The 21,515-nt window shown below is 38.3% G+C and overlaps 2 protein-coding genes and 1 non-coding gene across 3 annotated transcripts in view; all 3 read right to left on the bottom strand.

Moving 5' to 3' along the window:
- The window catches only part of LOC101075124 (uncharacterized), a 65,591-nt gene that overhangs the window by 5,812 nt on the left and 38,264 nt on the right, over nucleotides 1–21,515 (bottom strand). Inside the window, exons 3-8 of the mRNA XM_029836688.1 lie at nucleotides 7,242–7,285; nucleotides 6,302–6,598; nucleotides 2,017–2,334; nucleotides 1,607–1,900; nucleotides 1,216–1,527; nucleotides 850–1,128 (exon numbers count right to left, since the gene is read on the bottom strand). Coding sequence (XP_029692548.1) covers nucleotides 850–1,128; nucleotides 1,216–1,527; nucleotides 1,607–1,900; nucleotides 2,017–2,334; nucleotides 6,302–6,598; nucleotides 7,242–7,285 — 1,544 coding nt within the window. The remainder of the gene's footprint in view (nucleotides 1–849; nucleotides 1,129–1,215; nucleotides 1,528–1,606; nucleotides 1,901–2,016; nucleotides 2,335–6,301; nucleotides 6,599–7,241; nucleotides 7,286–21,515) is intronic.
- LOC445922 (uncharacterized) lies at nucleotides 3,001–3,815 on the bottom strand. Its single transcript, XR_003888642.1, has 2 exons — nucleotides 3,678–3,815; nucleotides 3,001–3,140 (listed from the first exon to the last, which is right to left on the bottom strand). It is a non-coding gene; the product is annotated as an uncharacterized protein (transcript).
- Nucleotides 15,842–21,497, bottom strand: LOC105416433 (immunoglobulin gamma-1 heavy chain). The gene is made up of 5 exons (XM_029837027.1): nucleotides 21,430–21,497; nucleotides 21,103–21,360; nucleotides 17,844–17,902; nucleotides 16,683–16,976; nucleotides 15,842–16,407 (listed from the first exon to the last, which is right to left on the bottom strand). Exons 1-5 carry the CDS (start codon nucleotides 21,495–21,497, stop codon nucleotides 16,037–16,039), a joined length of 1,050 nt encoding a protein of 349 aa, XP_029692887.1. The 3' UTR covers nucleotides 15,842–16,036.

Here is a 21,515-nt window from a genome sequence, read left to right as displayed (position 1 = left end):
TTGGTGTAGCGAGATGATGGAACTCTCTGGTCGTTCTCTTTCCAGAACAATAGAATATTTGATGGAAAGAATCCAGAAACTATGCAAGTGAGTGGAAGGACTTGTGATGTGGACAACTGGGGGGCAGATGGCTGCATTATCTGGACTGCTGGAGGACTTGGAGCTTTAGAGGCAGATAAAGACAAAATCAGAAAATGTTTCATCAATACTGCCATCAATGTCATTAAAATATCACAACATAAGATGATATAATCTGAATCAAGAAGACTTGGATGAAGATTACCTTTACTTTTGCTGACATGGTTCTCGTAACCCTGGTCAGAACAACGATGTTTTCCCTCACAGGACACGACTTTATGTCCAAACCAATCCTCTGATGACACATTGAGGAAACTCTGTAAAGTCTGTGTTCCATTCTTATGTTTCACTGGTGGCTCCGTGGGGGAAAAGACGGAAGTTTCTTTCCCATCTACTTTCCAAGTGATGGAGAAATCAGTCAGACTTGATCCGACCAGGAGACAGCTGATGGTCACCGGTCCGTTGGCCTCAAACCCTCGGATAGGTGGTCCTTGAATATACACACTGACTCTCTGAGATGATGCAGGAGTTACTACAGAATCAACACAAATACAAAAAACTTTACAAACCAAATAAAGACATTTTACAGTTCAGCTTTCAAAGAGTGATTCTCTTATGTTGTAATACAGCACATTGTCAATAGATGTCACCATTGAACTGCACTGCTCTCTTGTGAGTGCGTGTAGTTCTGGTTCTGTTTTCTCAATAAACAGGTGAATCTTCAGTCTATGATACAGGATGTCTTGATTTGTTTGTACATGATTGTGTCACCTGAACAGAAGCTGATGCTCTTGTTTACACTGCTGTTCAAAGACATGTCAGACACTTGACATGTGTATGGTTTCCCTGTCTTCCACTCATTCTGAGGAACATGGAGGTGACTGGTTACTGCCACGCGCCCATCTGCACCCATGCTGATGTCATAGGTTGCATTCAATGCTCCATGAGGAAACCATTGAATTTGGGGGTTGAAGCCCCCTCCAGTGCACAAGAGTTTCTGTGTTCCTGAGTCCTCACTGTGGACCAAGAGGAGGTCCAGTGATGGGTCAACTAGGTGAGATAAGAATAACAGCATCACTGAAGCTGTTTGTCACACACTAGTAATGTTTTGAAACATGGATGGGATGTTTAACTCACCAAAAAGCCTTCCTGTGGAGGTGGAATTGACAGAGCCAGAGAAGCCTTGATTGACTGTGCAGCTGAATGTTGCATCTTTCTTCCAGTGAGTTGAAGGAACTGCAAAGGTTCTACTGATTAAACTGATGCCTGACGCTTTAGAGAAATCAACAAAGTTTTTTCCAGAGATGTCCACGCCGTCGGCTTGAAAGGTGATGCACAGGTCACTGGAGGAGGATGGTGTGACGACACACTCCAGCACAGCACTGTTTCCATTCAGAAAATCTCTGAGAGATCTCCTGATCTCAACCTGTGGTGCTGCAGCTTCAGATTCTGGGTGAGAAAGACAAAAAACACAGTTGTATTTTTGCTGGTTTATTTTAAAACTGTGGCTTTTTCACATTAAACTTACCTGAGATGCGTACGGTCTTCTCGGTGGATGAGAAGCAGCGATGAAGAGCTTTACACTGAAGAAGCTTCAGCTTTTCCCACTCACTGAGGGAAATCTTCAGACTGCTTATTAAATGAGTGTGGTTTTTGCTTTGACTGGCTTTGGCGATTGAAGGCTTTCCGTCCATTGTCCAGGTCACCTTGGCATTGAAGACAGTACGGACTGAGCACTTTGCCACCACCTCTGACCTTTCCATCACCACCTTTCTGAAGCTGGGAATCTCCACATGAATGGATGGAACAAAGCTCCCGTGTACTGTAGGAGAGACAAATAGATGATGTTAAATGAATTGAATTGACATGAAGTAAATTGTTCAAGTGGACAGTGAAGACTTCTGGTAAGGATTTGAGGCAGCAGGTGTCTGTACTTACTCTGACAAACATTAGTGGTTTTTATGAATTCCATGTTGTTGTGACTGGTGTTGCAGATAAAGTTTGAGCCGTCTTCCCACTCTTGCATATCAGGCTGAATTTCACTGCTCAGGCTGAACGTTTTCTCCGGCTTCTCTACACTCTGGAGCATCCTTTGGCTCTGAGGAATATCTAAAGTTTGATTGTCCCGCTGCCATTTCACACTCAGCTTTTCAGGGAAGAAGCCACTGAGAGTGCAAATCAGCCTGACAGGCGAGGCCCCAAGTTCTCCATCCCAGACAGGCTGTAGTGTGATATTTGGCGGAACTACTCGCTGTTCTGGGATAGAATGGAGAAATTATTAAGTTGCCAGCTTAATTCACGTCACTTCAAATTTTAGTTTGAAGTGATAGAAAGTTTTTCCCCTTTTGAGAATGTAAAGCAATATGCCATTCATTGGATCTCGGTGGCAGACTTTTACAATGAGGTGGAGAAGGCTAACAGTGTGTCAGGGTTCAAGATCAAGGTCTGCAGCAGGCGGAAACATTAAGCAACACCCAGGTCTCAGAAAAGCACCAAAAACAGAGAACTGAAACAGTGCAGGGAGCAACGGTGCATCACAGACAGCAGGTGTGAGGCGTGGTCATGCCAGTAACAGAGAAGGAGCGCACATTTAAATATCTCACATCGATTTACATTTGGTATCGTGCATATTTTTAACCTATTCTTACAGCTTCATTTTGGCTTTTAGTCGGCGATTTCGTTTCATTGCACTCAAAAACTAACCATGCATTACATTTCTAATTTACATGTTGAGATTCTCGCAGACCACCAATTTCCAGGTGCTGTAGAGTTGATGGGTATAACAGTATATTCGATAATGCACACTGTCTGATGAGTTCAACCTAATCATAAAACACTTTTCAAACAGATTTAAAAAAAAAAAAAAAAAACAGTTAAAAAAGAGACCAAAAATGGGGGAAAAAAGATGACAAAACAGTTAGGTTCATTTAAAACATTTATTTTATAACTAGACAGCGAATGACATCGTACGGACAGTTGTGATTACTCACGTGACATGAATTTAAGACAAACTTGACAAAATATAATTTGGGTGAGATTTTCCTTTTTTCTTTTCATTTAATCTGAAACACCAGTAGAAAGAAAAAATAATTAGGACATCTTATTGACACACACACACACACACACACACACACACACACACACACACACACACACACACACACACACACACACACACACACACACACACAACACAGGTCTGTAATATCGTTATCGAATCTTCCAACATTTCTTTCAATACATGATCTTCAAGTGAGTGTTTTTCAAGTGGGCAACTGAATTTTCCTTTGATTTAGAAATAGAAGACACAGACGATCTTCTGCTTCTATTTTATTTAGTAATTATCTGTATTTATTTAAGCAACCACTCGTTCAAAGTGTATATCTCACCATATATACATAAACCAACATTTGAGCTTTAATGCCGGTGGTTTCATATTATTGCAGCTAATAAACCATTGATGATATAGACAGTGAACATGCTTTGTGATATGAAGTAATATGATTACATGCAGCCTAGAGTGCAAATGTAAAACGGCCATTTGTATCTCCTGTTAATTTTAATGTTTTTTAAACAAGCCTTAATTAGTATTTCCGTACCTTGAAGGCGGTGGTGGCAATGCTGAACAGGAGTGTAATGAGGAAGAGAAAGATGAAGGTGATGGCTGTGTCCCCCATGTTGTCTTCTTCCGCATGCACAGCACTGCTGTTTGTTTCAATCAGGAAATCTGAATTTACTATAAAATAAAGAGCAAATTACTTCATTTGTGTGACAACACACTCCCATGGTTTACCAGAGCTGTGTCAATGAATGTTAGTGTCTTGTTGTTAATAACACCTTATAAGACAAAATCCCTTCTCATTTGAACTAAAAATTCCATCTATTATAAAAACAAGGCTGATTTTACTTCTTTGCTTTTGAAAGACTCCATCACCGATGCGGCCCGTGTGACTTGGCTTTTGAATTTCTAATTAATACTTAAGTTTTAAAAAATTAAAGGTTGGTGTGCAAGACCAAGTAGAGGAAACAAACAAGCAAAGACATGCCACATAAATTACATTATTGTACTCCGTATATCAATAAATATAAATTGATTTAAAATTGTGCTTAATATCTTTTTTTTAGTGCGCTTACAAAATGACACCAAAGCCTGAAAGTAACGTTAGGATGGGATTTGTTTTGTGTCTATTCAGTTGAGTGTTCAGACAACACAGTGACACAACATAGAAGTCAAAGACAAACATCAGCAGACTTGACGAGTGTTTTTTTTTTTTTATTTTGAATCTGCAGTAAAAAGACAAACAGAATGTCACATTACGAGCAACAAACAGTCACAAAAAGCACAAGACATGCAACATCTACTTGGCCTTGCACTTGTCGGGGATTTTCAGGTCGAGGTTGATGAGGTTCGTGTGTACCGAGTCTCTGTATCCGATGGACCTGACAATATTTCTGGTCGTGTTAGCCATGGACTCATGGTGAACTAAACAGCTATACACCACATCGGTTTTCTTCCACTGATCAAGAGGGACCATCAAATGGCCATAAGCGACATAGGCCCCGTTGTATTTTAGAGGGCTTGTGGTGTGGAAGCTGCTTTCTTGGGTTATCTCCTCATCATTAACAAGCCAAGACACATAAACCTCCAGAGGGAAGAAGTCTTTCACATAGCAGGACAGGGCGACCATATTTGTGCTAGTATGCTCTATCGGAGACAGCATGAACACTGAAGGACGCTGAATTTCTCCTGCAAGTATGACACAACAGTTAGACCTAGCAATGGCACTGATAAAATATTTGATGATATAATGGGAACATGCTCACCGACACTCCTTTCATAGGTTTTAGATTGGGGCTCCAGCCATAGTGTATGTTCAACAAAGCAGTGGCGTCTTTTTCCCTGGCTCCACTCATCGTACGTGATGTCAAGAGCGAGACTCAGGGAGCCATCTGGGGAAGTAGCTAACTCATTTTTATCCTCGTCCTCCCACCAAATTCTCTTGACAGACGCCGTGTGCTCGGTGACTTGACAGATGATCTGTGCTTTTCTATCCCTAAAGATTTTCTCCAGCTTGGGATTGATGATGACAATGGTCACATCAGCGGTTGGGCACCCACTTTTGACTGAGTGAGCAGAACAGAAACGAGAAGGCTGTCAATAAAATGGGAAATAAAAAAAACCAAACATTTTTATTAAAAGAACAAGACTTACGAATTCGCTCTTCGTAGACTGCAGATGCACTTTTGTATACGGGACGCTTGTCTTCCCCTCTACCTTCAAACTGGCAGGTGAAGTTGGTGTTTGACACCCACTCAGTGCTTTTTACTGTGAGGAAGCTGGCAACACTGTACAGGGTTCCATCCGCGGTCTTTCTCTCTTCTTTAAGGAGGGTGTTACTCTCAGATATTTTGGAGGTCACCTCTTTGTCATTTTTAAGCCATTTGAGCTTGTAATTTTTGGGTGCAAAGTCTTTGACAAAGCAGAAGAACATAATTTCTTCTTCCTTGGAAGGAGAGGCCGACACCCTAACAGTTGGCAAGTGAAAGTACTCCTCTGGAAAAAAAAATACAAACACACAAAAATATATATGCAGAAGCCAAAAATCATATATGCAGAAGTAGAGGAAAACAACATTTTCACAGGTCTACATTTACTCTACATGAGTTGAGCTGAGTTTGCAACACGGACAAATATTCCGCACTAAAGCACCGGGCTGTGCGGTTTCCTCGGTAAGAGTCCAACAGTTTTCATACCGACTTCTGCATATACATTTAAAGCAAAGCCAACAGTCTGTTTTTGACTGTTGTGAATCAACATACACTTTCCATATCTGCGTGATCAGGATTAGGCAGATAGATGGAAGGACAGGACACATGGCAAACGCCTGAAGTGACATTTGCTCTGTGGCGTAGAGGACGCACAGTTTATTAGCAAAGAATAAAAGACTGAATGAGCGGCACATTTAGTGCAGGTTGAGAAAGGTTTAATAAGCTGATTCCACCTCACTGCTCCGTCTTATTTGAATTCAAAAGGTGGTTGGGTTGCTCTATTTTATATTAATTTTTAAACACAAATGTCCTTGTTGCAGTTTTACCCCATTTTGCCAAAAACATAAAATCACTCTTTAACCATCGGACTGAGGAACTTATGGGAAAATTAAGAAAAAAAAAATATATATATATGTATACACACATACACACACATACTTAAAAAAATTCTTACTTGGCCTTGTGAAAGGGGTCCAAAGATTTCCAGTAGAATGTGTGGCGGCACAAGTGAAGTTAGGGCTACCGTCCCAGTCCTGTCTCTTCACTTGGATTTGACTGATTTTGGTGTAGAAGTTGCCGTTCATGGTTGGAGGGTACTGAATGAAGTCTTTCAGATCGACTCCGTCTTTTCTCCAGGTGTAGGTTAGGTCCGATGGCGTGAAGTCGGCGGCCAAACATCCGAGAGTGACCATGTTTCCAGTCCCAGATCCGCATTGTATCAATGGAAACAGAGAAGGGGCTTTGGGTGTTGCTGAAAAATACAGACAAACAGTGCGAATAAAACATTAATGTCAACATTTAAAGTTCAAAATACTGGAAATTTCTGCAGCAACTCAGATTCATACTCGTGATAACCTTTGCCGAGATGATTTTTCTTAGTTTACTAAAATATAGATTTTGTTCTTGTTTGGCAGGATTTATAAAGTTAAAGAATTTTCTTACCGGACGAAACAGTCACCGATGTGCCCTTTCCCCAGTAGTCAAATTCATAGTAGCACATTGCTGAATCTACCTTGCTTTAGTATATGAAATCCCAATAGCACAACTTTAAGAGTTTTTTTTTTTCTTAAATCTTGATTTAAAAGTTAGCCAAGTAAGTAAAAAACACACTTACTTATGTCAAGGTGACATATATTTGAAAGGTAGTAAATTTTACCTGATGACATTTGTAAACTTTTAGACACTAAACTTAGTGCTGAATTTAATGGAATTAAAAATTGTTCTTTGCCATCACTTGTATGTCAGGATATTTGAATTTGAACATTTGAAACACATTTTAAATTATTTTTTTTAGCCATCAGTCAACCATTAACGTATGTCTACAAAAAAAACCTCTAAACCATCATTTAAGTGTTGAATTTGAACTTTCAATCGTATTGATTTGTACTACATACCTGAGCTGACGGTTACTGTGGTGCCTTTTCCCCAGTAGTCGAAGCCGTAGTCACAGTTCAACAAACTACTGACTACTCTGCACAAAAACCTGTGCTTTGTTCTTTTACTGCAGTATGTTTACATTAATTAATTTAGTTTATTTAGTTAGAGAAGCGAGGAGAAGGATCAAACGTGGGGAATCCAGCCATAACAAATTTTTAAATTGAACATGATAGAAACCGGTGATTTTAAAAAAAGGAAAGAAAACGCTCAAAATGAATGGTACAACTTTAAAAAGTTAATTCTTACCTGATGTCACTGTGACCTTTGTGCCTTTTCCCCAGTAGTCCAGAGCATAGTCACAGTGACATACATCGACAAATCCAACACACAAAAACCCTAAAGTACCAACCAATCTACCTATTCTACATCAAAATGATACATAAAATTACAAACATTTGGGGACAAAAATGCTTATTTTACCTGATGTGACGGTCACCATGGTTCCTTTCCCCCAGTAGTCAAAGTAGTAATCACAGTGACAAGTTTAGGAGTACCTTTGTACCAAAACTCTACAGTAGGTTCCACCTAACAATCGGCTCCTCTCATTTCACTCTTATCAGTTCTGCTAAATCTAGATGCTTTTGACCATGGCTGCAATTGGACTTGTGTTGAAATATTACATGAACCAGGATAAATTAACTGATAACCTGCAGTAAGTGTTTACTCACCAGATGTTACTGTAACTGTTGTTCCTTTCCCCCAGTAGTCAAAGTATGCGTAGTAACACCGTGGCAGATTCCAATCAGCTTCAAATACAAGAAAGAAAGAAAGAAAGAAAGAAAGAAAGAAAGAAAGAAAGAAAGAAAGACAATCATTTAAGCCTTTTAAAGCAATTCCCATTACAATGTTGACAGTCCCAACCATTTCCTTTGAGAGAGCCACTTCCTGTGGTTGGGATTATGTCACATAAATTGTTGTCCAACGGTTTATGACTTCCTCTTTCTCAACGTGTTTCACGTACAGTTGTAGATTTAGATGGCGTTGTTGGCTCCTGTCATGGCTTTTTTTTACATTATTGGGGCAAATCTGCCCTGAACCTGTGGATGACATGCCTGTTGGGACCCTGTTGGGGCAAGTGAAGCCAGGGAATAACGGGTCAATTGGTGGTATTGGAGGCAAAGACTATATATTCCAGCTCTCAGCTGTGGGTTGGCCTCAATGCAAGGGTTAAAATCCAAAATTTAAAGTATCATACAATTAGATCAAAGCACATAAAAACACAGGAACTATTTCATTGTGGGCTGAAGGCCAAAGGCCAAAAAACGAGTTTTAAAATGAGATTTAAACTTTGTAAGGTGGGGCCACTATAACATGGGACGTAGGCTGATCTGCAGTTTGGGGGCCACTGCTGCAAAAGCATCCCTTGTTTTGTTTGGGATAGCGGATTTCAGCTGGTTTACAGACCTTAAAAACCTAGAAGGTGTGTGCATACATACGTCTGGATTATATTAGGCTGCCAAAACATTTAAGGATTTGAAGCCAGTGAAGGCTTTCATTCATTTCCATTTAGAATTGGGACCACGGTGGAGACCCAGTCCAGTTAAGGGAATAAAGTTCTCTTCTACCTCTGGAGCACCTCAGTGCCTTTTCAAAGGGCCTGGATGAGATTGTTTTGAAGAGAATATTGGTGGAAATTGAATACTACTAAATAAAAAGCGGCCAGTTCACAGAAATTTGTCGTTAATTTTTCTGTTACTCAGAAAAAACAAACCATCGTAAAGTACAGAATTATTAGATTGGCGCTTACGGGTAATATTAACCAGCGACAAAGTTCATATTTCATCATAGTTATATACATTATGATCTAATTACAATACAGTATAAAATAAAAATGTAAAAATATACAAAGGTAAAAAGTTTTTAACAAAAAGACAGAATTAATGTGCTGCAAATGAAGCTTAAATAATCATTTGTAGCCCAAACAGGCAGGTTTTCAGTGACTGGAAGCTGTAAAACAAAGGACTGAGGTCCTGTGACTATTGCAGAGGTGGTGGCAGACCAAATATTGTTTGTTTATATGTGCTGTAATGGAGAGGAAGTGGTAATGGAGAGCTCTAAAGGAGGTAGAGCTGGGTGTCATCATAGCAGCGGAGGTTCATTCTGTCTTTTACTTTGGGCTGATCCCCTCGGGGGTTGCCACAGGGAATCAAGGTATACCTTGAATGGTGACAGAATTTGACAATTTGACATGATTTTTAGATACTATCTTCAGAATGAAAGAAAGACTTTATTTATCCCAACAAGAGCAGTTGAGTTTAAAGTCAAAATTGGTCAGAGGATATAAATGGACTGGGGAATGTCCAGTGTACTTTCAATATCTCAAAGGACGTCAATCAATTCCACTGGGTGCAGTGGGGTACATAAGAGGCAAAAGTGTCTGGGAGATGTGAACTATTGAGACAAAAGTGTGCAGAACAGGTGGTGGTTGAACTGCAGGACCATGATGGAGCAGCCCGTGGATGGGCAGACATGCATAAAGGCTGAAATCCATATTGTAAATTGTCAAAATAACTTGTTTTTCTATCTTTTAAATGTGGGTTTTCTGCTCCGATTGGGTCCCATTTGTTTCACCCCTTTATCACCGCTGCTCTTCCTGACTGTGGGTCTGAAGTTTCAGTTTAGAAGATGGAGGAGGAAGCACCTGCTGTGGTGAAGACCATTTCCTCAGTGTTACATAAACATGGACCAGTCAGGATGTTGATAACCACTCCAAAGACAAGGCAGATATATTTCATAAGGCTTTGACCTTTCTCTAAATTACTTATATATCCCTAATGCTCTATTCATTTTAAATTTGAAAGTATATTTCTGTATCCATTTTTCCCTGTATATCCTGTCTGTAACCTGTAAGTGCAATATTTGACCTGAAGTATTTTACAATAACAAATAGTGAATCATGATTTTGTGTTTCAGGTAAAATGATAAAATATGTATTATTGAATAATCAGTGACCTACTGACAGGATTTCTCACACAGGCCTGCTGAGGTCTGGACCTACATCCACAGAAGGTTTTTGCATTGCTCTATATCACTGTGCCCCACCCCCGTATACACAGTGATAACCCCTGTTACAAAAACACTTTGCCTTGAACAGGGTTAAATTCTCATGCATTTAACATGCACTCATACAGGAAAATCAATTTTGGTATCACATTGTTCCTATTCTATCCCTTAATATAATATTAATCTTTAAAAAAAAAAATCCATAAAATGTAAACTTGCTATAACTAGGTGTAGTAATGTTATACAAGGAACTCATTATTAATGTTGTCAGTTTACTCCCAGTCTGTAATATAGAGATTGATGTCATGTGAGACCAGTGTGGGGGTAAAGCACTTCTATTACCCCTTGTGGTAGGCACCAGTAAATAAAAAATGCCCTCCTTCTGCCTGGATGGTAAAATAGAATACAAAAAGAAGTGTATACTTTTACATTTAGATGCCAATTGCTATTAAAATATGCTATTAAAATATATTTATATATATTTTTTTAGATCGACTTGTTTTTCATTTAAAATGGGCTTTAAGACAGTTAAAGTCAAATGGAGGTTTTTGTCACAGCTTGTATCACTGTGGCCCCAGCTAGAGTCCACAATGATATTTGCCCATACAAAAACTCACAGAGCAGAGTAACATGATGCTAAACAGATTCAATTTAAACATTGAACATTTATCCATCTATCCCTTGAAATATCCCCTGTGCTCATGCACTAAATAGTAACTAATTTAAACACCATTAATCCTCAAATATGAATTTCTGACAGCACTTCCCTCAGAAATAGTTTTTGTCACAGGCTGTATTACTGTGGTAGTTATAGTACACTGTGGTATTACTCCGTACAAAAACCACACAGCATTACACAGCTTATTCTTCCTCCAAGTTCATTTGTTAATATGTGTAAGTTGGCTCTTCACTTCTTTAGATACGTGAGGATTGTTTAAAAAAATAAAATAATAATAAATACTTTTAGCACATGGACCAGTCAGGATGTTGATAACCACTCCAAAGACAAGGCAGATATATTTCATAAGGCTTTGACCTTTCTCTAAATTACTTATACTGTATATCCCTAATGCTCTATTCATTTTAAATTTGAAAGTATATTTCTGTATCCATTTTTCCCTGTATATCCTGTCTGTAACCTGTAAGTGCAATATTTGACCTGAAGTATTTTACAATAACAAATAGTGAATCATGATTTTGTGTTTCAGGTAAAATGATAAAATATGTATTATTGAATAATCAGTGACCTACTGACAGGATTTCTCACACAGGCCTTCTGAGGTCTGGACTCACATCTACAGAAGGTTTTTGCATTGCTCTATATCACTGTGCCCCACCCCCCAAATATACACAGTGATAACCCCTGTTACAAAAACACTTTGCCTTGAACAGGGTTAAATTCTCATGCATTTAACATGCACTCATACAGGAAAATCAATTTTGGTATCACATTGTTCCTATTCTATCCCTTAATATAATATTAATCTTTTAAAAAACAATCCATAAAACGTAAACTTGCTATAACTAGGTGTAGTAATGTTATACAAGGAACTCATTATTAATGTTGTCAGTTTACTCCCAGTCTGTAATATAGAGATTGATGTCATGTGAGACCAGTGTGGGGGTAAAGCACTTCTATTACCCCTTGTGGTAGGCACCAGTAAATAAAAAATGCCCTCCTTCTGCCTGGATGGTAAAATAGAATACAAAAAGAAGTGTATACTTTTACATTTAGATGCCAATTGCTATTAAAATATGCTATTAAAATATATTTATATATATTTTTTTTAGATCTACTTGTTTTTCATTTAAATGGGCTTTAAGACAGTTAAAGTCAAATGGAGGTTTTTGTCACAGCTTGTATCACTGTGGTTCCAGTTATAGTCCACAATGATATTTGCCCATACAAAAACTCACAGAGCAGAGTAACATGATGCTAAACAGATTCAATTTAAACATTGAACATTTATCCATCTATCCCTTGAAATATCCCCTGTGCTCATGCACTAAATAGTAACTAATTTAAACACCATTAATCCTCAAATATGAATTTCTGACAGCACTTCCCTCAGAAAGTCCCTAAAGTTTTTGACACAGGCTGTATTACTGTGGTTGCTATAGTACACTGTGGTATTACTCCGTACAAAAACCACGCAGCATTACACAGCTTATTCTTCCTCCAAGTTCATTTGTTAATATGTGTAAGTTGGCTCTTCACTTCTTTAGATACTTGAGGATTGTTTTTTTCTTTAAATTAAGAAATAAAAAGTGCTTTTAGCTACTTGTTTATGTGTGAGTCAAAGCATTGTCATCCACTTGATCTCAATGGCTTTTTGTCTAGTTTTGTTTCTGTTTTTTACAGAATTTTTAACATATCCAGTAATCTTGCTGCCCAATGCTCCTTTCTGGTCCAAATCTTATAGGTGTCTGGCCAACCATCCAACACCTGAGCAGTTTTTGCAAATGCATCAATCACTGTGTGTTCCCACTGTTACACACTGAAATACTCCAATACAAAAATCTGCTGAGCACTATTGTGTCGTCAGCACACTGCAACTCTTCTAGTTTGCTTATTTCAAGCCATGCCTTTTTAGTTATGCTCTTACTTAAAACATTCACATTTCATTATAAACTAGAGCTCAGCTTACCTTTTGAATCACACGACAAGACGATGAACCCTCACCGCCTGGTTTTTGTTATGCTATTTATCACTGTGCTGTAACCAGAGCTACTATAATAATACCACAGTGACATGAGCGCCTACCAAAACCTCACCTCTGTAGCCAACGACCCCACATTCTCAGTCAGTAAGAGTGACGGGTTCCTATTGATTAAAAATATGGATGTAACACGTGAAAAGGGAAAAATAACAAAAGGCCTTTTCCAGACATGTAACTATTGAAATTTATGTAATAGCTCTGTGAGTAAGATTGTTTTAAAATACTTTCTTTTTAGGGATTGCAAGAAATATGCACAGCGGATGAATAAATGAAGTAACATTTCTTCCAGAGATGTTAAAAAGGAAACAAAACAGGTTGATATTTCAATTGAAAGACACATTTTTTAAAACTTCCAAAAAGGGTAAGAAGTGTAGAATTATTTAATCCTACATGTTTCTTCTCCAAAACCTAAAATACTTATAGTTTTGAAATGTAAAACTGCAAAATTTAATCACTTTATTATGAAATTCAATATACTGAATGCATAATTACAATACTGCATAAATAGAAACAGACGTGGGCACATACAAAATTAAAAATATATTCCAGAAATGTTTTTATAATAATATTATACAAAACTATGATATTACATACATTACTCGTGAAACAATCAATTATGGTATAATTATTATTTTTATCTTACATAAAAGGAAAGAACAAATCTATATCTCTTTTTGTTGGTCTAAGGGACTTCTGATTTCTTCAATTAATCCAGTTATTTAAATAACGTATATTTAGTTAAAGTGAATTTATTGATGTATTTGTTCAGATATTTAGAAATTTGGCAAAGTTCCCCCTCTGTGGGTGCTCGAATGACATGACAATTAACTTTCATATTGGTTTTATTAAAAAAAAACAAAAAACTTTTTTTCCCTGAACAGGAAAATAAGTAAATAAATAGACAACATTGATTTATGTGGCATCCATGAAGACATTTTTATTATTATTCTGACCCATTAAAATCTTTTTCAAATGTTTCTACTTCCATTATGATGAGCGAAAGATCAGTTTATTCCTCCCTCTCACCACTAGGTGGAAGCATCTACTCACTGGTTTCTGTGGATGTTTCATCGCCCACGACATGATCCAGTGACATTTACAGCATTTTGGATTAAAGTATGAATATAATTCCATATTTTTGTATTTATTTCGATTTAACTGCATTTTTGAAAAAAAAATCCAACCAAGCAATTCAACAACAAACAAGCCTTTCATTCTTTCTCTTTTTTGTTTCGAGGACAATGTTTAACCCTCTTTTCAATAAAATTCCATGACAATTGCAACAAATCAGGGAACTTATAAACAGCAGTACAGTAAAGTAAGAGTTTAACATTGCTTTGCTGCAGACGATCACTGCCCAAATAAAAAACATCAGAACTTATCAACATTTCATTTGGAATTATTTCCTGTCCAACACACCAGGATGTAAGATACCAAGAAAACCAACAGAAAAGTTATCTTAGATTGGGAAAGAAACAAACTTGTGTCCTACAAAGTATGAGAGAATGTTTGAACTTGAAGATAAAATAATGAACGTCTGAGGTCAAGTCTTTGTGTCTGTGTTTGCAACAAATGAACAAACCTGACAAGATGCAAATGTGGGCAGTGACCGAAAAGAACCTTTCCTGGAGGACGTTTAATTGTAGCTTGGGCGGTTTCTGCGAGGTTTCGCTGAGACAGGTGTCCTCCCTGGGGAGCAGAGTGGAGGGAGAAGTGCTTCTCTGTTCACAGTGTTTTTAGAAACACCAGCACACAGAAAAACCTTCAGCGCTCAACTGATAACTGAAACTCATGCTTCGATGACTTGTTGTGGTTATGTTAGATGTTCTTAGAGTTCCATGTTGTGAGTCAAAATGTTTTCAGGTTTTCATATGAATCACAAATACTTGTATTCACATTTACATTTATTTTTGTATGTTAGATGTCTGATGGTAAAACTAAAGTTTAAAAGATAACACAATCGGCTCCTATAGATAAAGGTATATTTACATGGATAATGATATATTAAAAAAAGGTGGGGGGGGGGGGGGGGGGGGGGGGGTTCAAAAACTTCTATAATCAGGTTTGTTCAAAAAAATGACTGACATTTAGTTTTCCAATAAATTTCAATGCATCAAACAAATTAGAAAGCTCAAAATGCAACGCCCTCAGTTCTGCGTTGTCCCATCCTTTATTATCTTTTCATCTGAAAAACATAGAAAACATCTCTTAGAATATCTGCATTATTTTCTGTCTCCAATACACGTGATTAAACATCTGTATTTGTCGGTTTTGTCAGGATCGATTGTCGTTGCGGGCTTTTACATCATGGAATTGATTTTTATTTGCTCTGGAGATCCACAAAGCAGCTTCCATTTAGTCATGGAAATAAACAGTTCACAGCATTTTAATTTACCCCATCAAAACTGTCCATTCAGAGAAATAAATGTCAGTCAATCTTCAATCTTATGGTTGGTATATAATAAAACACTTCCTGGGAAACCCTGAATACGAGATCGGGGTAGCTGTGTCACGGATGCACGTTTACCTTCACAAGGCTGAGGATCACGCTGTAGAAGAGAGTGGATATGAAGAGGAATATGAAGGAGGTGGTCATGGACCACAAGCTGCTGACCTCATCTTCCTCCAGGGCATCATCTATGCAGTTCAGCGCTGCAAACGTATCTGAGTCTCTGGCAACATCTATGAAGACGGACGTAAACGTGATTAGAGTTGTGTGTGTCTGTGCAGGTATTTTTATTTCGGTTTGTTGGTTAGTGCGTTAGCAAATGCGCTGATGTTATGATGTTCAACATAGAAGGATGCGGCACAAAAAGGTCACATGCAACACAGGATTGTCAATGCAACATTTATTGGAAACGGCACACTTAACACGGTGTTAGACACTGCGACAAAGACAGATTCAAACGCAGAACTAAGACACACTCAACAATCGAGCCCCATGACATCACAAGGGCTCTGGTGGTGAGCAACACGGAACAAACGGCATGTTTGCACAAAAGACCACACATGGATGTCCATGCAACTGTTCAACAGACGGGACATTCAAGGGAGTTACCCTTTACTTTTGACACGGATCGTGAGACGTTTTCGCCACATGAATCGCATCTGCACTCAAACATGTAGTTGTCATTCCAATTTTTTTTGGTGGTGGCGTAAAAACTTATGACTCTGAAGTTATCGATCTTATGCAGCCTCTGGTTCTTCCGGGTCAGGGTAGATTGGTTTTTTGATTCTCTCCAGTCAATTGTGGCCTCATTCAGCTGTTGTGGACTAGTGATCAGACACACAAGAGTGACGTTTTCGCTGCTGATCATGTCTTTCTCTGGCGGGAAATACAATGTCACTGTTGGCTTCACTGTTGGCTTCACTGTTGGCTTCACTGTTGGCTTCACTGGACCTAAAACAAGTCATAACTGGATTTAGCTGTAAGTCATCATTGATTTAATTATGGGTCACAAGTGCTGTGTAGCTGGAGCAGAAACAGGACAGCAAATACATCGTTTGCATTAGTTCAGTGATTATTTCTCTAAAAATCTAACATCTCTATCATCTTCTGACAGTCATCTGATTTGATGCAATACCAATAAATCCATTCAATTTTTATAGTAAAGAAAATTGAAATAATGATATTGTGCAGACTTTACCTATGCAACATTATGTACATATACATACCTCTCAAGTTTTTTAGTGTCACGTGTTTTGATTGTCCCTTGTGAGACACAGAACAGTTATAAGACTTCCCAGCGTCCCAGTCAGTCTTGGACACACGGATCAGACTGACACGGGAGAAGCTGCCATCTTTAGCAATCACAGGATATTGTTCCGATTGACTGCCCTGGTTGCTCCACTGGTAAGTGAGACTCTCTGGGAAGAAGTCGAGAGCGAGGCATCCGACAGCGATCTGACTGGCCGATCTGTCAGGGTTGCACTGAACCAACGGGAAAAGGGTCGGGGATTTTGTGGACCCTGAGGACGAAAGAGGACCGGTTAGAGTTCAGCTCATCCCAGTTACCAGGACAGTAAAATCATTGTTTCCAAGAGGCATGACAAAGATGCACATGAAATCAAAATCAAAACTTTGTGGTTGCCATGACTCAAACTCTGCACGTCAAAAATCAGCAGATTAATCTGGCGAACAGATCATTTTCAGTCGTTATGAAATTTACAGTTGGTCTAAACAAGCATACATTAACATAAATTTAGCAAAACCAAAATATCACCACTGAAGTTAATTCTAATTAAATCTCTCAGTTTTCAACAATACATGTTCAATATGAAGACACACTAAGGTAAAAGATCTCAGCCTGGTGATAATAAACTCACAAATTAATATAATTGAATTTGATACAATTTTCTTTAACATATTTCCTATGAATCTAAGCTTATCAGTATTTCATTATACCTTTCTAATTAAATTTAAATAAGCGTTCACCATAAAATTATTTATGGTGTTAATTGGTTAAGAAATTGAAGTCAATATGACTGCATTAGAGTATATTTCCATCATCAATACATCATCGACAACATTAAACATTGAATTAATTGCAAAACACGGTAAATCTCATAAAATTAAAGGATTATAGGATTATAAATCTAATTTTCAAAGTGATTTACGGTACCATTAAAACTGTGTAAAATTAAAAGACTAAGTCCAACAAATACTTTAAAATGTGAGTACAAACTAGAAATCCACGCGCATTTGCAGCAGATAAACTTCGTTGAAATCAATTTCAAATTCATACAAATTCTCAAAACGTCTGTGTTGTCCTGGAAACACAAAAACTACTAGAAAAAGAGAAATAATTTCAAAATTCAACTTTAAATGTGACTTACCTGATGATACTGTGACTTTAGTTCCATTACCCCAGACGTCAAAATAATCACAGTGCTGCATCTCCACTCAGAGCTTCAGCAAAAACTCCATGTGCCTGAAAAATGGGCCAAAGTGTTTAAAAAACAGGTAATTGCTGAACAGAATCATGGTCGGGTGCCTCTGCTTCATTTTGTTACTCAAAAAAAGCCTTAATTTCAAGATTTGTTCAAATATTACCTTCACAACTGTGCTCTGAGGGTGATTTCACACCAGCAGTTAACAAACATTTAATCAAGAATGTAATTATTAAGAATGATAAAATTGGTTCTTACCTTGTATTTCAATGACAAATGTTTTATCCACTTTAAATTTGTATCATCAGAAGAAAAAAACATGTAATAACAGCATGAGTACTCCCTTCAGGTTTTTGTAAGGGTCTATATCTCTGTGGCCAGCCCAAAATATCACTGTGAAATATCCTCATACAAAAACTGTTCGTTACTGTAAACTCAGGGGAAAAGAACTGAATTTGAGGTTCAACCTACCTCCTTTATCCCCTTATCCTATATGTCCTTTTTCTCATTTTAGCCTCATCCTTCTACCTGTAGCATAACAGAATAATTGCTGTGTTATTTACTTTGAATACATTGTGCCACCCAAGTCTAGAATTTATTGAGGGCACATAATTTGGAATAAAGGCGTTGTGCACCAGAATGCATTTTATATTCTGTATTTAAGTCACAAAGGTCATAAAGGTCTTTTTAAAGAAATGAACATTAAAAGAGGGTGAAGAAAAAATGTTAAATAAGAATTGTTCATGTTCACTGTGAAAGTCATAGAAGCTTTTTACAGATGGACATTTAGCCAATAAACGGTTATTTCTTATTATTTATACTTATGATGTGTGTATGTGGCAGAGGTGAGTGGAAATTCTGACCAGGATGACCGAAAACACAGTTAAGGTCAAGTTAATGATAATAAATTGCAATCAGTTTATTTAGAATCAGTTCATGAGCTGTTACGGAGTCACAAAATGTATCCAAGTCAAACTGTCGGTATGTTTCACGACATAAAACTATGATTCTGAATTACACGACTGCAAAGCACATTTATATAATGATCTTTCTCTGCCAGTCCCACATAGAATAAGGACTCCAGGCTGAGTGGCCCGCCATTGTCCTGCCAATGTCCTGCCATTGTCCTGCCCTTGTCCTGCCATTGTCCTGCCATTGTCCTGCCCTTGTCCTGCCATTGTCCTGCCCTTGTCCTGCCAATGTCCTGCCATTGTCCTGCCCTTGTCCTGCCAATGTCCTGCCATTGTCCTGCCCTTGTCCTGCCAATGTCCTGCCCTTGTCCTGCCAATGTCCTGCCATTCTCCTGTCATTGTCCTGCCAATGTCCTGCCCTTGTCCTGCCAATGTCCTGCCATTCTCCTGCCATTGTCCTGCCAATGTCCTGCCATTGTCCTGCCATTGTCCTGCCAATGCCTGTCATTCTCCCTCTGCCACGCTGCCCTGCCACGCTGTGGAGATTCAGTAAAAGCAGACTAATAAGAACAGAACATTAGAAGCTGCCCTATGTTGTACTGATGAAAGTTCTTCTGTAGACTCTATCATTATATTTATTTTTAAGAAAACAGCACAAAGAGCCTACCTGTGGAAAGTCAGTATGAAAATGCTGAATATTCTATGGCAGATTGAATCGTCCACCATGTGAAATGGCTGCTTAGTGTAGGTCAATCCCAGGATTTAACGTAATTTCCCTCATTTTAGGTATCAGTGCCCGGCCATGTCTCTTCAGTGACACTTGGTTTAGGTGTGGGGTTGAGTGTGTGGTTCTGTGTGTGTGTGTGGTTCTATATGTGTACATGTGCAGGCTTATGGGTATAAATGTATATGACCATATATGTATCTCTGTGTAAGGCTGGAAGATGAGATCATCCCATTTTCTTAAGAAATGTAAATGTCACTTCTCAATCTAAAATTTTGTTGTGAGCAGTACTGTGTAAAACTGCTCCAAGCTTCTGTCAAACGTTCCTGGTGTTTCAAGAACACAAAGAGTTTGTGCAGATCTCCCTCTCTGTTACATTTGTTCAAGGCTCAGATCTAAAATCTAAATTCAGAAGGTGTTTATGGGGTGTTGAAATCAATCTTGGTGTGATGGCGCCTCTTGTGGAGATCTTGTTTTGATGCTCTGAGGGTTTTTGATCAGCTCCACTGTAAGTATTCAGTTATTTTTGACAAATTTGTGATGTTATTTTTTCATTTGTTTGAAAATGAAATTATTGTATTTTGGAAGAAGATGAAATAAAGATGTGATTAGACGAGGAAATATGAGAAGTGTGTAGTGTTTACATATCTGCTGAACTGACTTCAGTCACTGTGACCATCGAGCACAATAATAAACAGCAGAATCTTCAGTCTTCAGGCTGCTCATCTGCAGATTCAGCTGTGCTCTGTTGTTGTCTCTGGAGATGATAAACCGGCCTTTGACTGACTCAGAGTAGGACTGGCTGCTGCCATCAGTGTTTGTAGCACTGATCCACTCCAGTCCTTTTCCAGGAGCCTGTCTGACCCAGGCCATGTAGTAGCTGCTGAATGTGAATCCAGTGAAACTAATGGGAATGAGACCTCTCAATGTTCAGTTTTGATGACTACTGATGGTTCAAAAGTGGTCCCTGTACTGATCTCTAAAGTAACCCACACTTCACACAAATCAGTTTTCATTTTAGCAGCAAATGAAGGTTTTTGTCTTGAAGGTAGAACAGAACATCTCCATGGTAGACCCACAGATGTGGGCATTACAGAACTGTGGACTACAGAATTTAGACAAGAGGGACAAAACAAATATTTTCAGTACAAAGTTTTTAAAAAAAATAACAGTGTCTTTAAAATCTAATTTTATATCATAAAATAAAGATCGAATGTGTTGTTTCATGAGTTGATCATATATTGAACATGGGTTCTTGTTTCAGATTCTTCTTCAACTGAAGTTTGTTTGCTTTTAGTTTGCATATGTGTTGAATTAAATTGATGAAATGACCCTCTATGACATATATGGTTGCTCCAGTAACATTGAGGAACGATTTAAACATATATGAAATTTGCTTGTGCCACACTAGTTGTATATTTTCTATATTTGCTCTATATGTTCTATACCCTCATAAACATTATTGTGTCATGATTCATTCCTGGTGTGACAGCGCCCCCTCTGGTGATGTTGTGTTGATGCTCTGAAGGGTTTTTGTTCAGCTCCACTGATGGTTTGTGTTATTGTGTCTCTGGCACAGTAATACACAGCAGTGTCTTCAGGCTGCACATTCACTGCATTTAGAGTCACTGTGTTGCTGGAAGAGTCCAAACTGATGCTGAACTTGTTCTTCAGGGAAGCTTTGTAGAATTCGTACCACCTAGATTTCTGTCCAATCCACTCCAGTCCTTTCCCTGCAGGCTGTCTGATCCAGTGTGTGTAATAGCTGCTGAGAGAATAGGAAACCTGACAGGTGATGGTCAGACTCTGACCTGGCTGCACACACACACTTCACGCCTGTGAAACAACAAAGAAAATGCTGATTATAAAATCACACTCAAACAGATCAACTGCTGACTTTGACAAATGCACAGAGAGAGACTCACATCCAGCTGCCAACAGCAGCAGCAGAGCTGCAGAGAACATGGTTAATGTTGAAAGTCA

This window comes from Takifugu rubripes, chromosome 5 (assembly GCF_901000725.2).
Source record: "Takifugu rubripes chromosome 5, fTakRub1.2, whole genome shotgun sequence".
NCBI lineage: Eukaryota > Metazoa > Chordata > Actinopteri > Tetraodontiformes > Tetraodontidae > Takifugu > Takifugu rubripes.
Note: the sequence above shows the minus strand (reverse complement) of the source record. Positions and strands in the feature narration are given on the sequence as shown.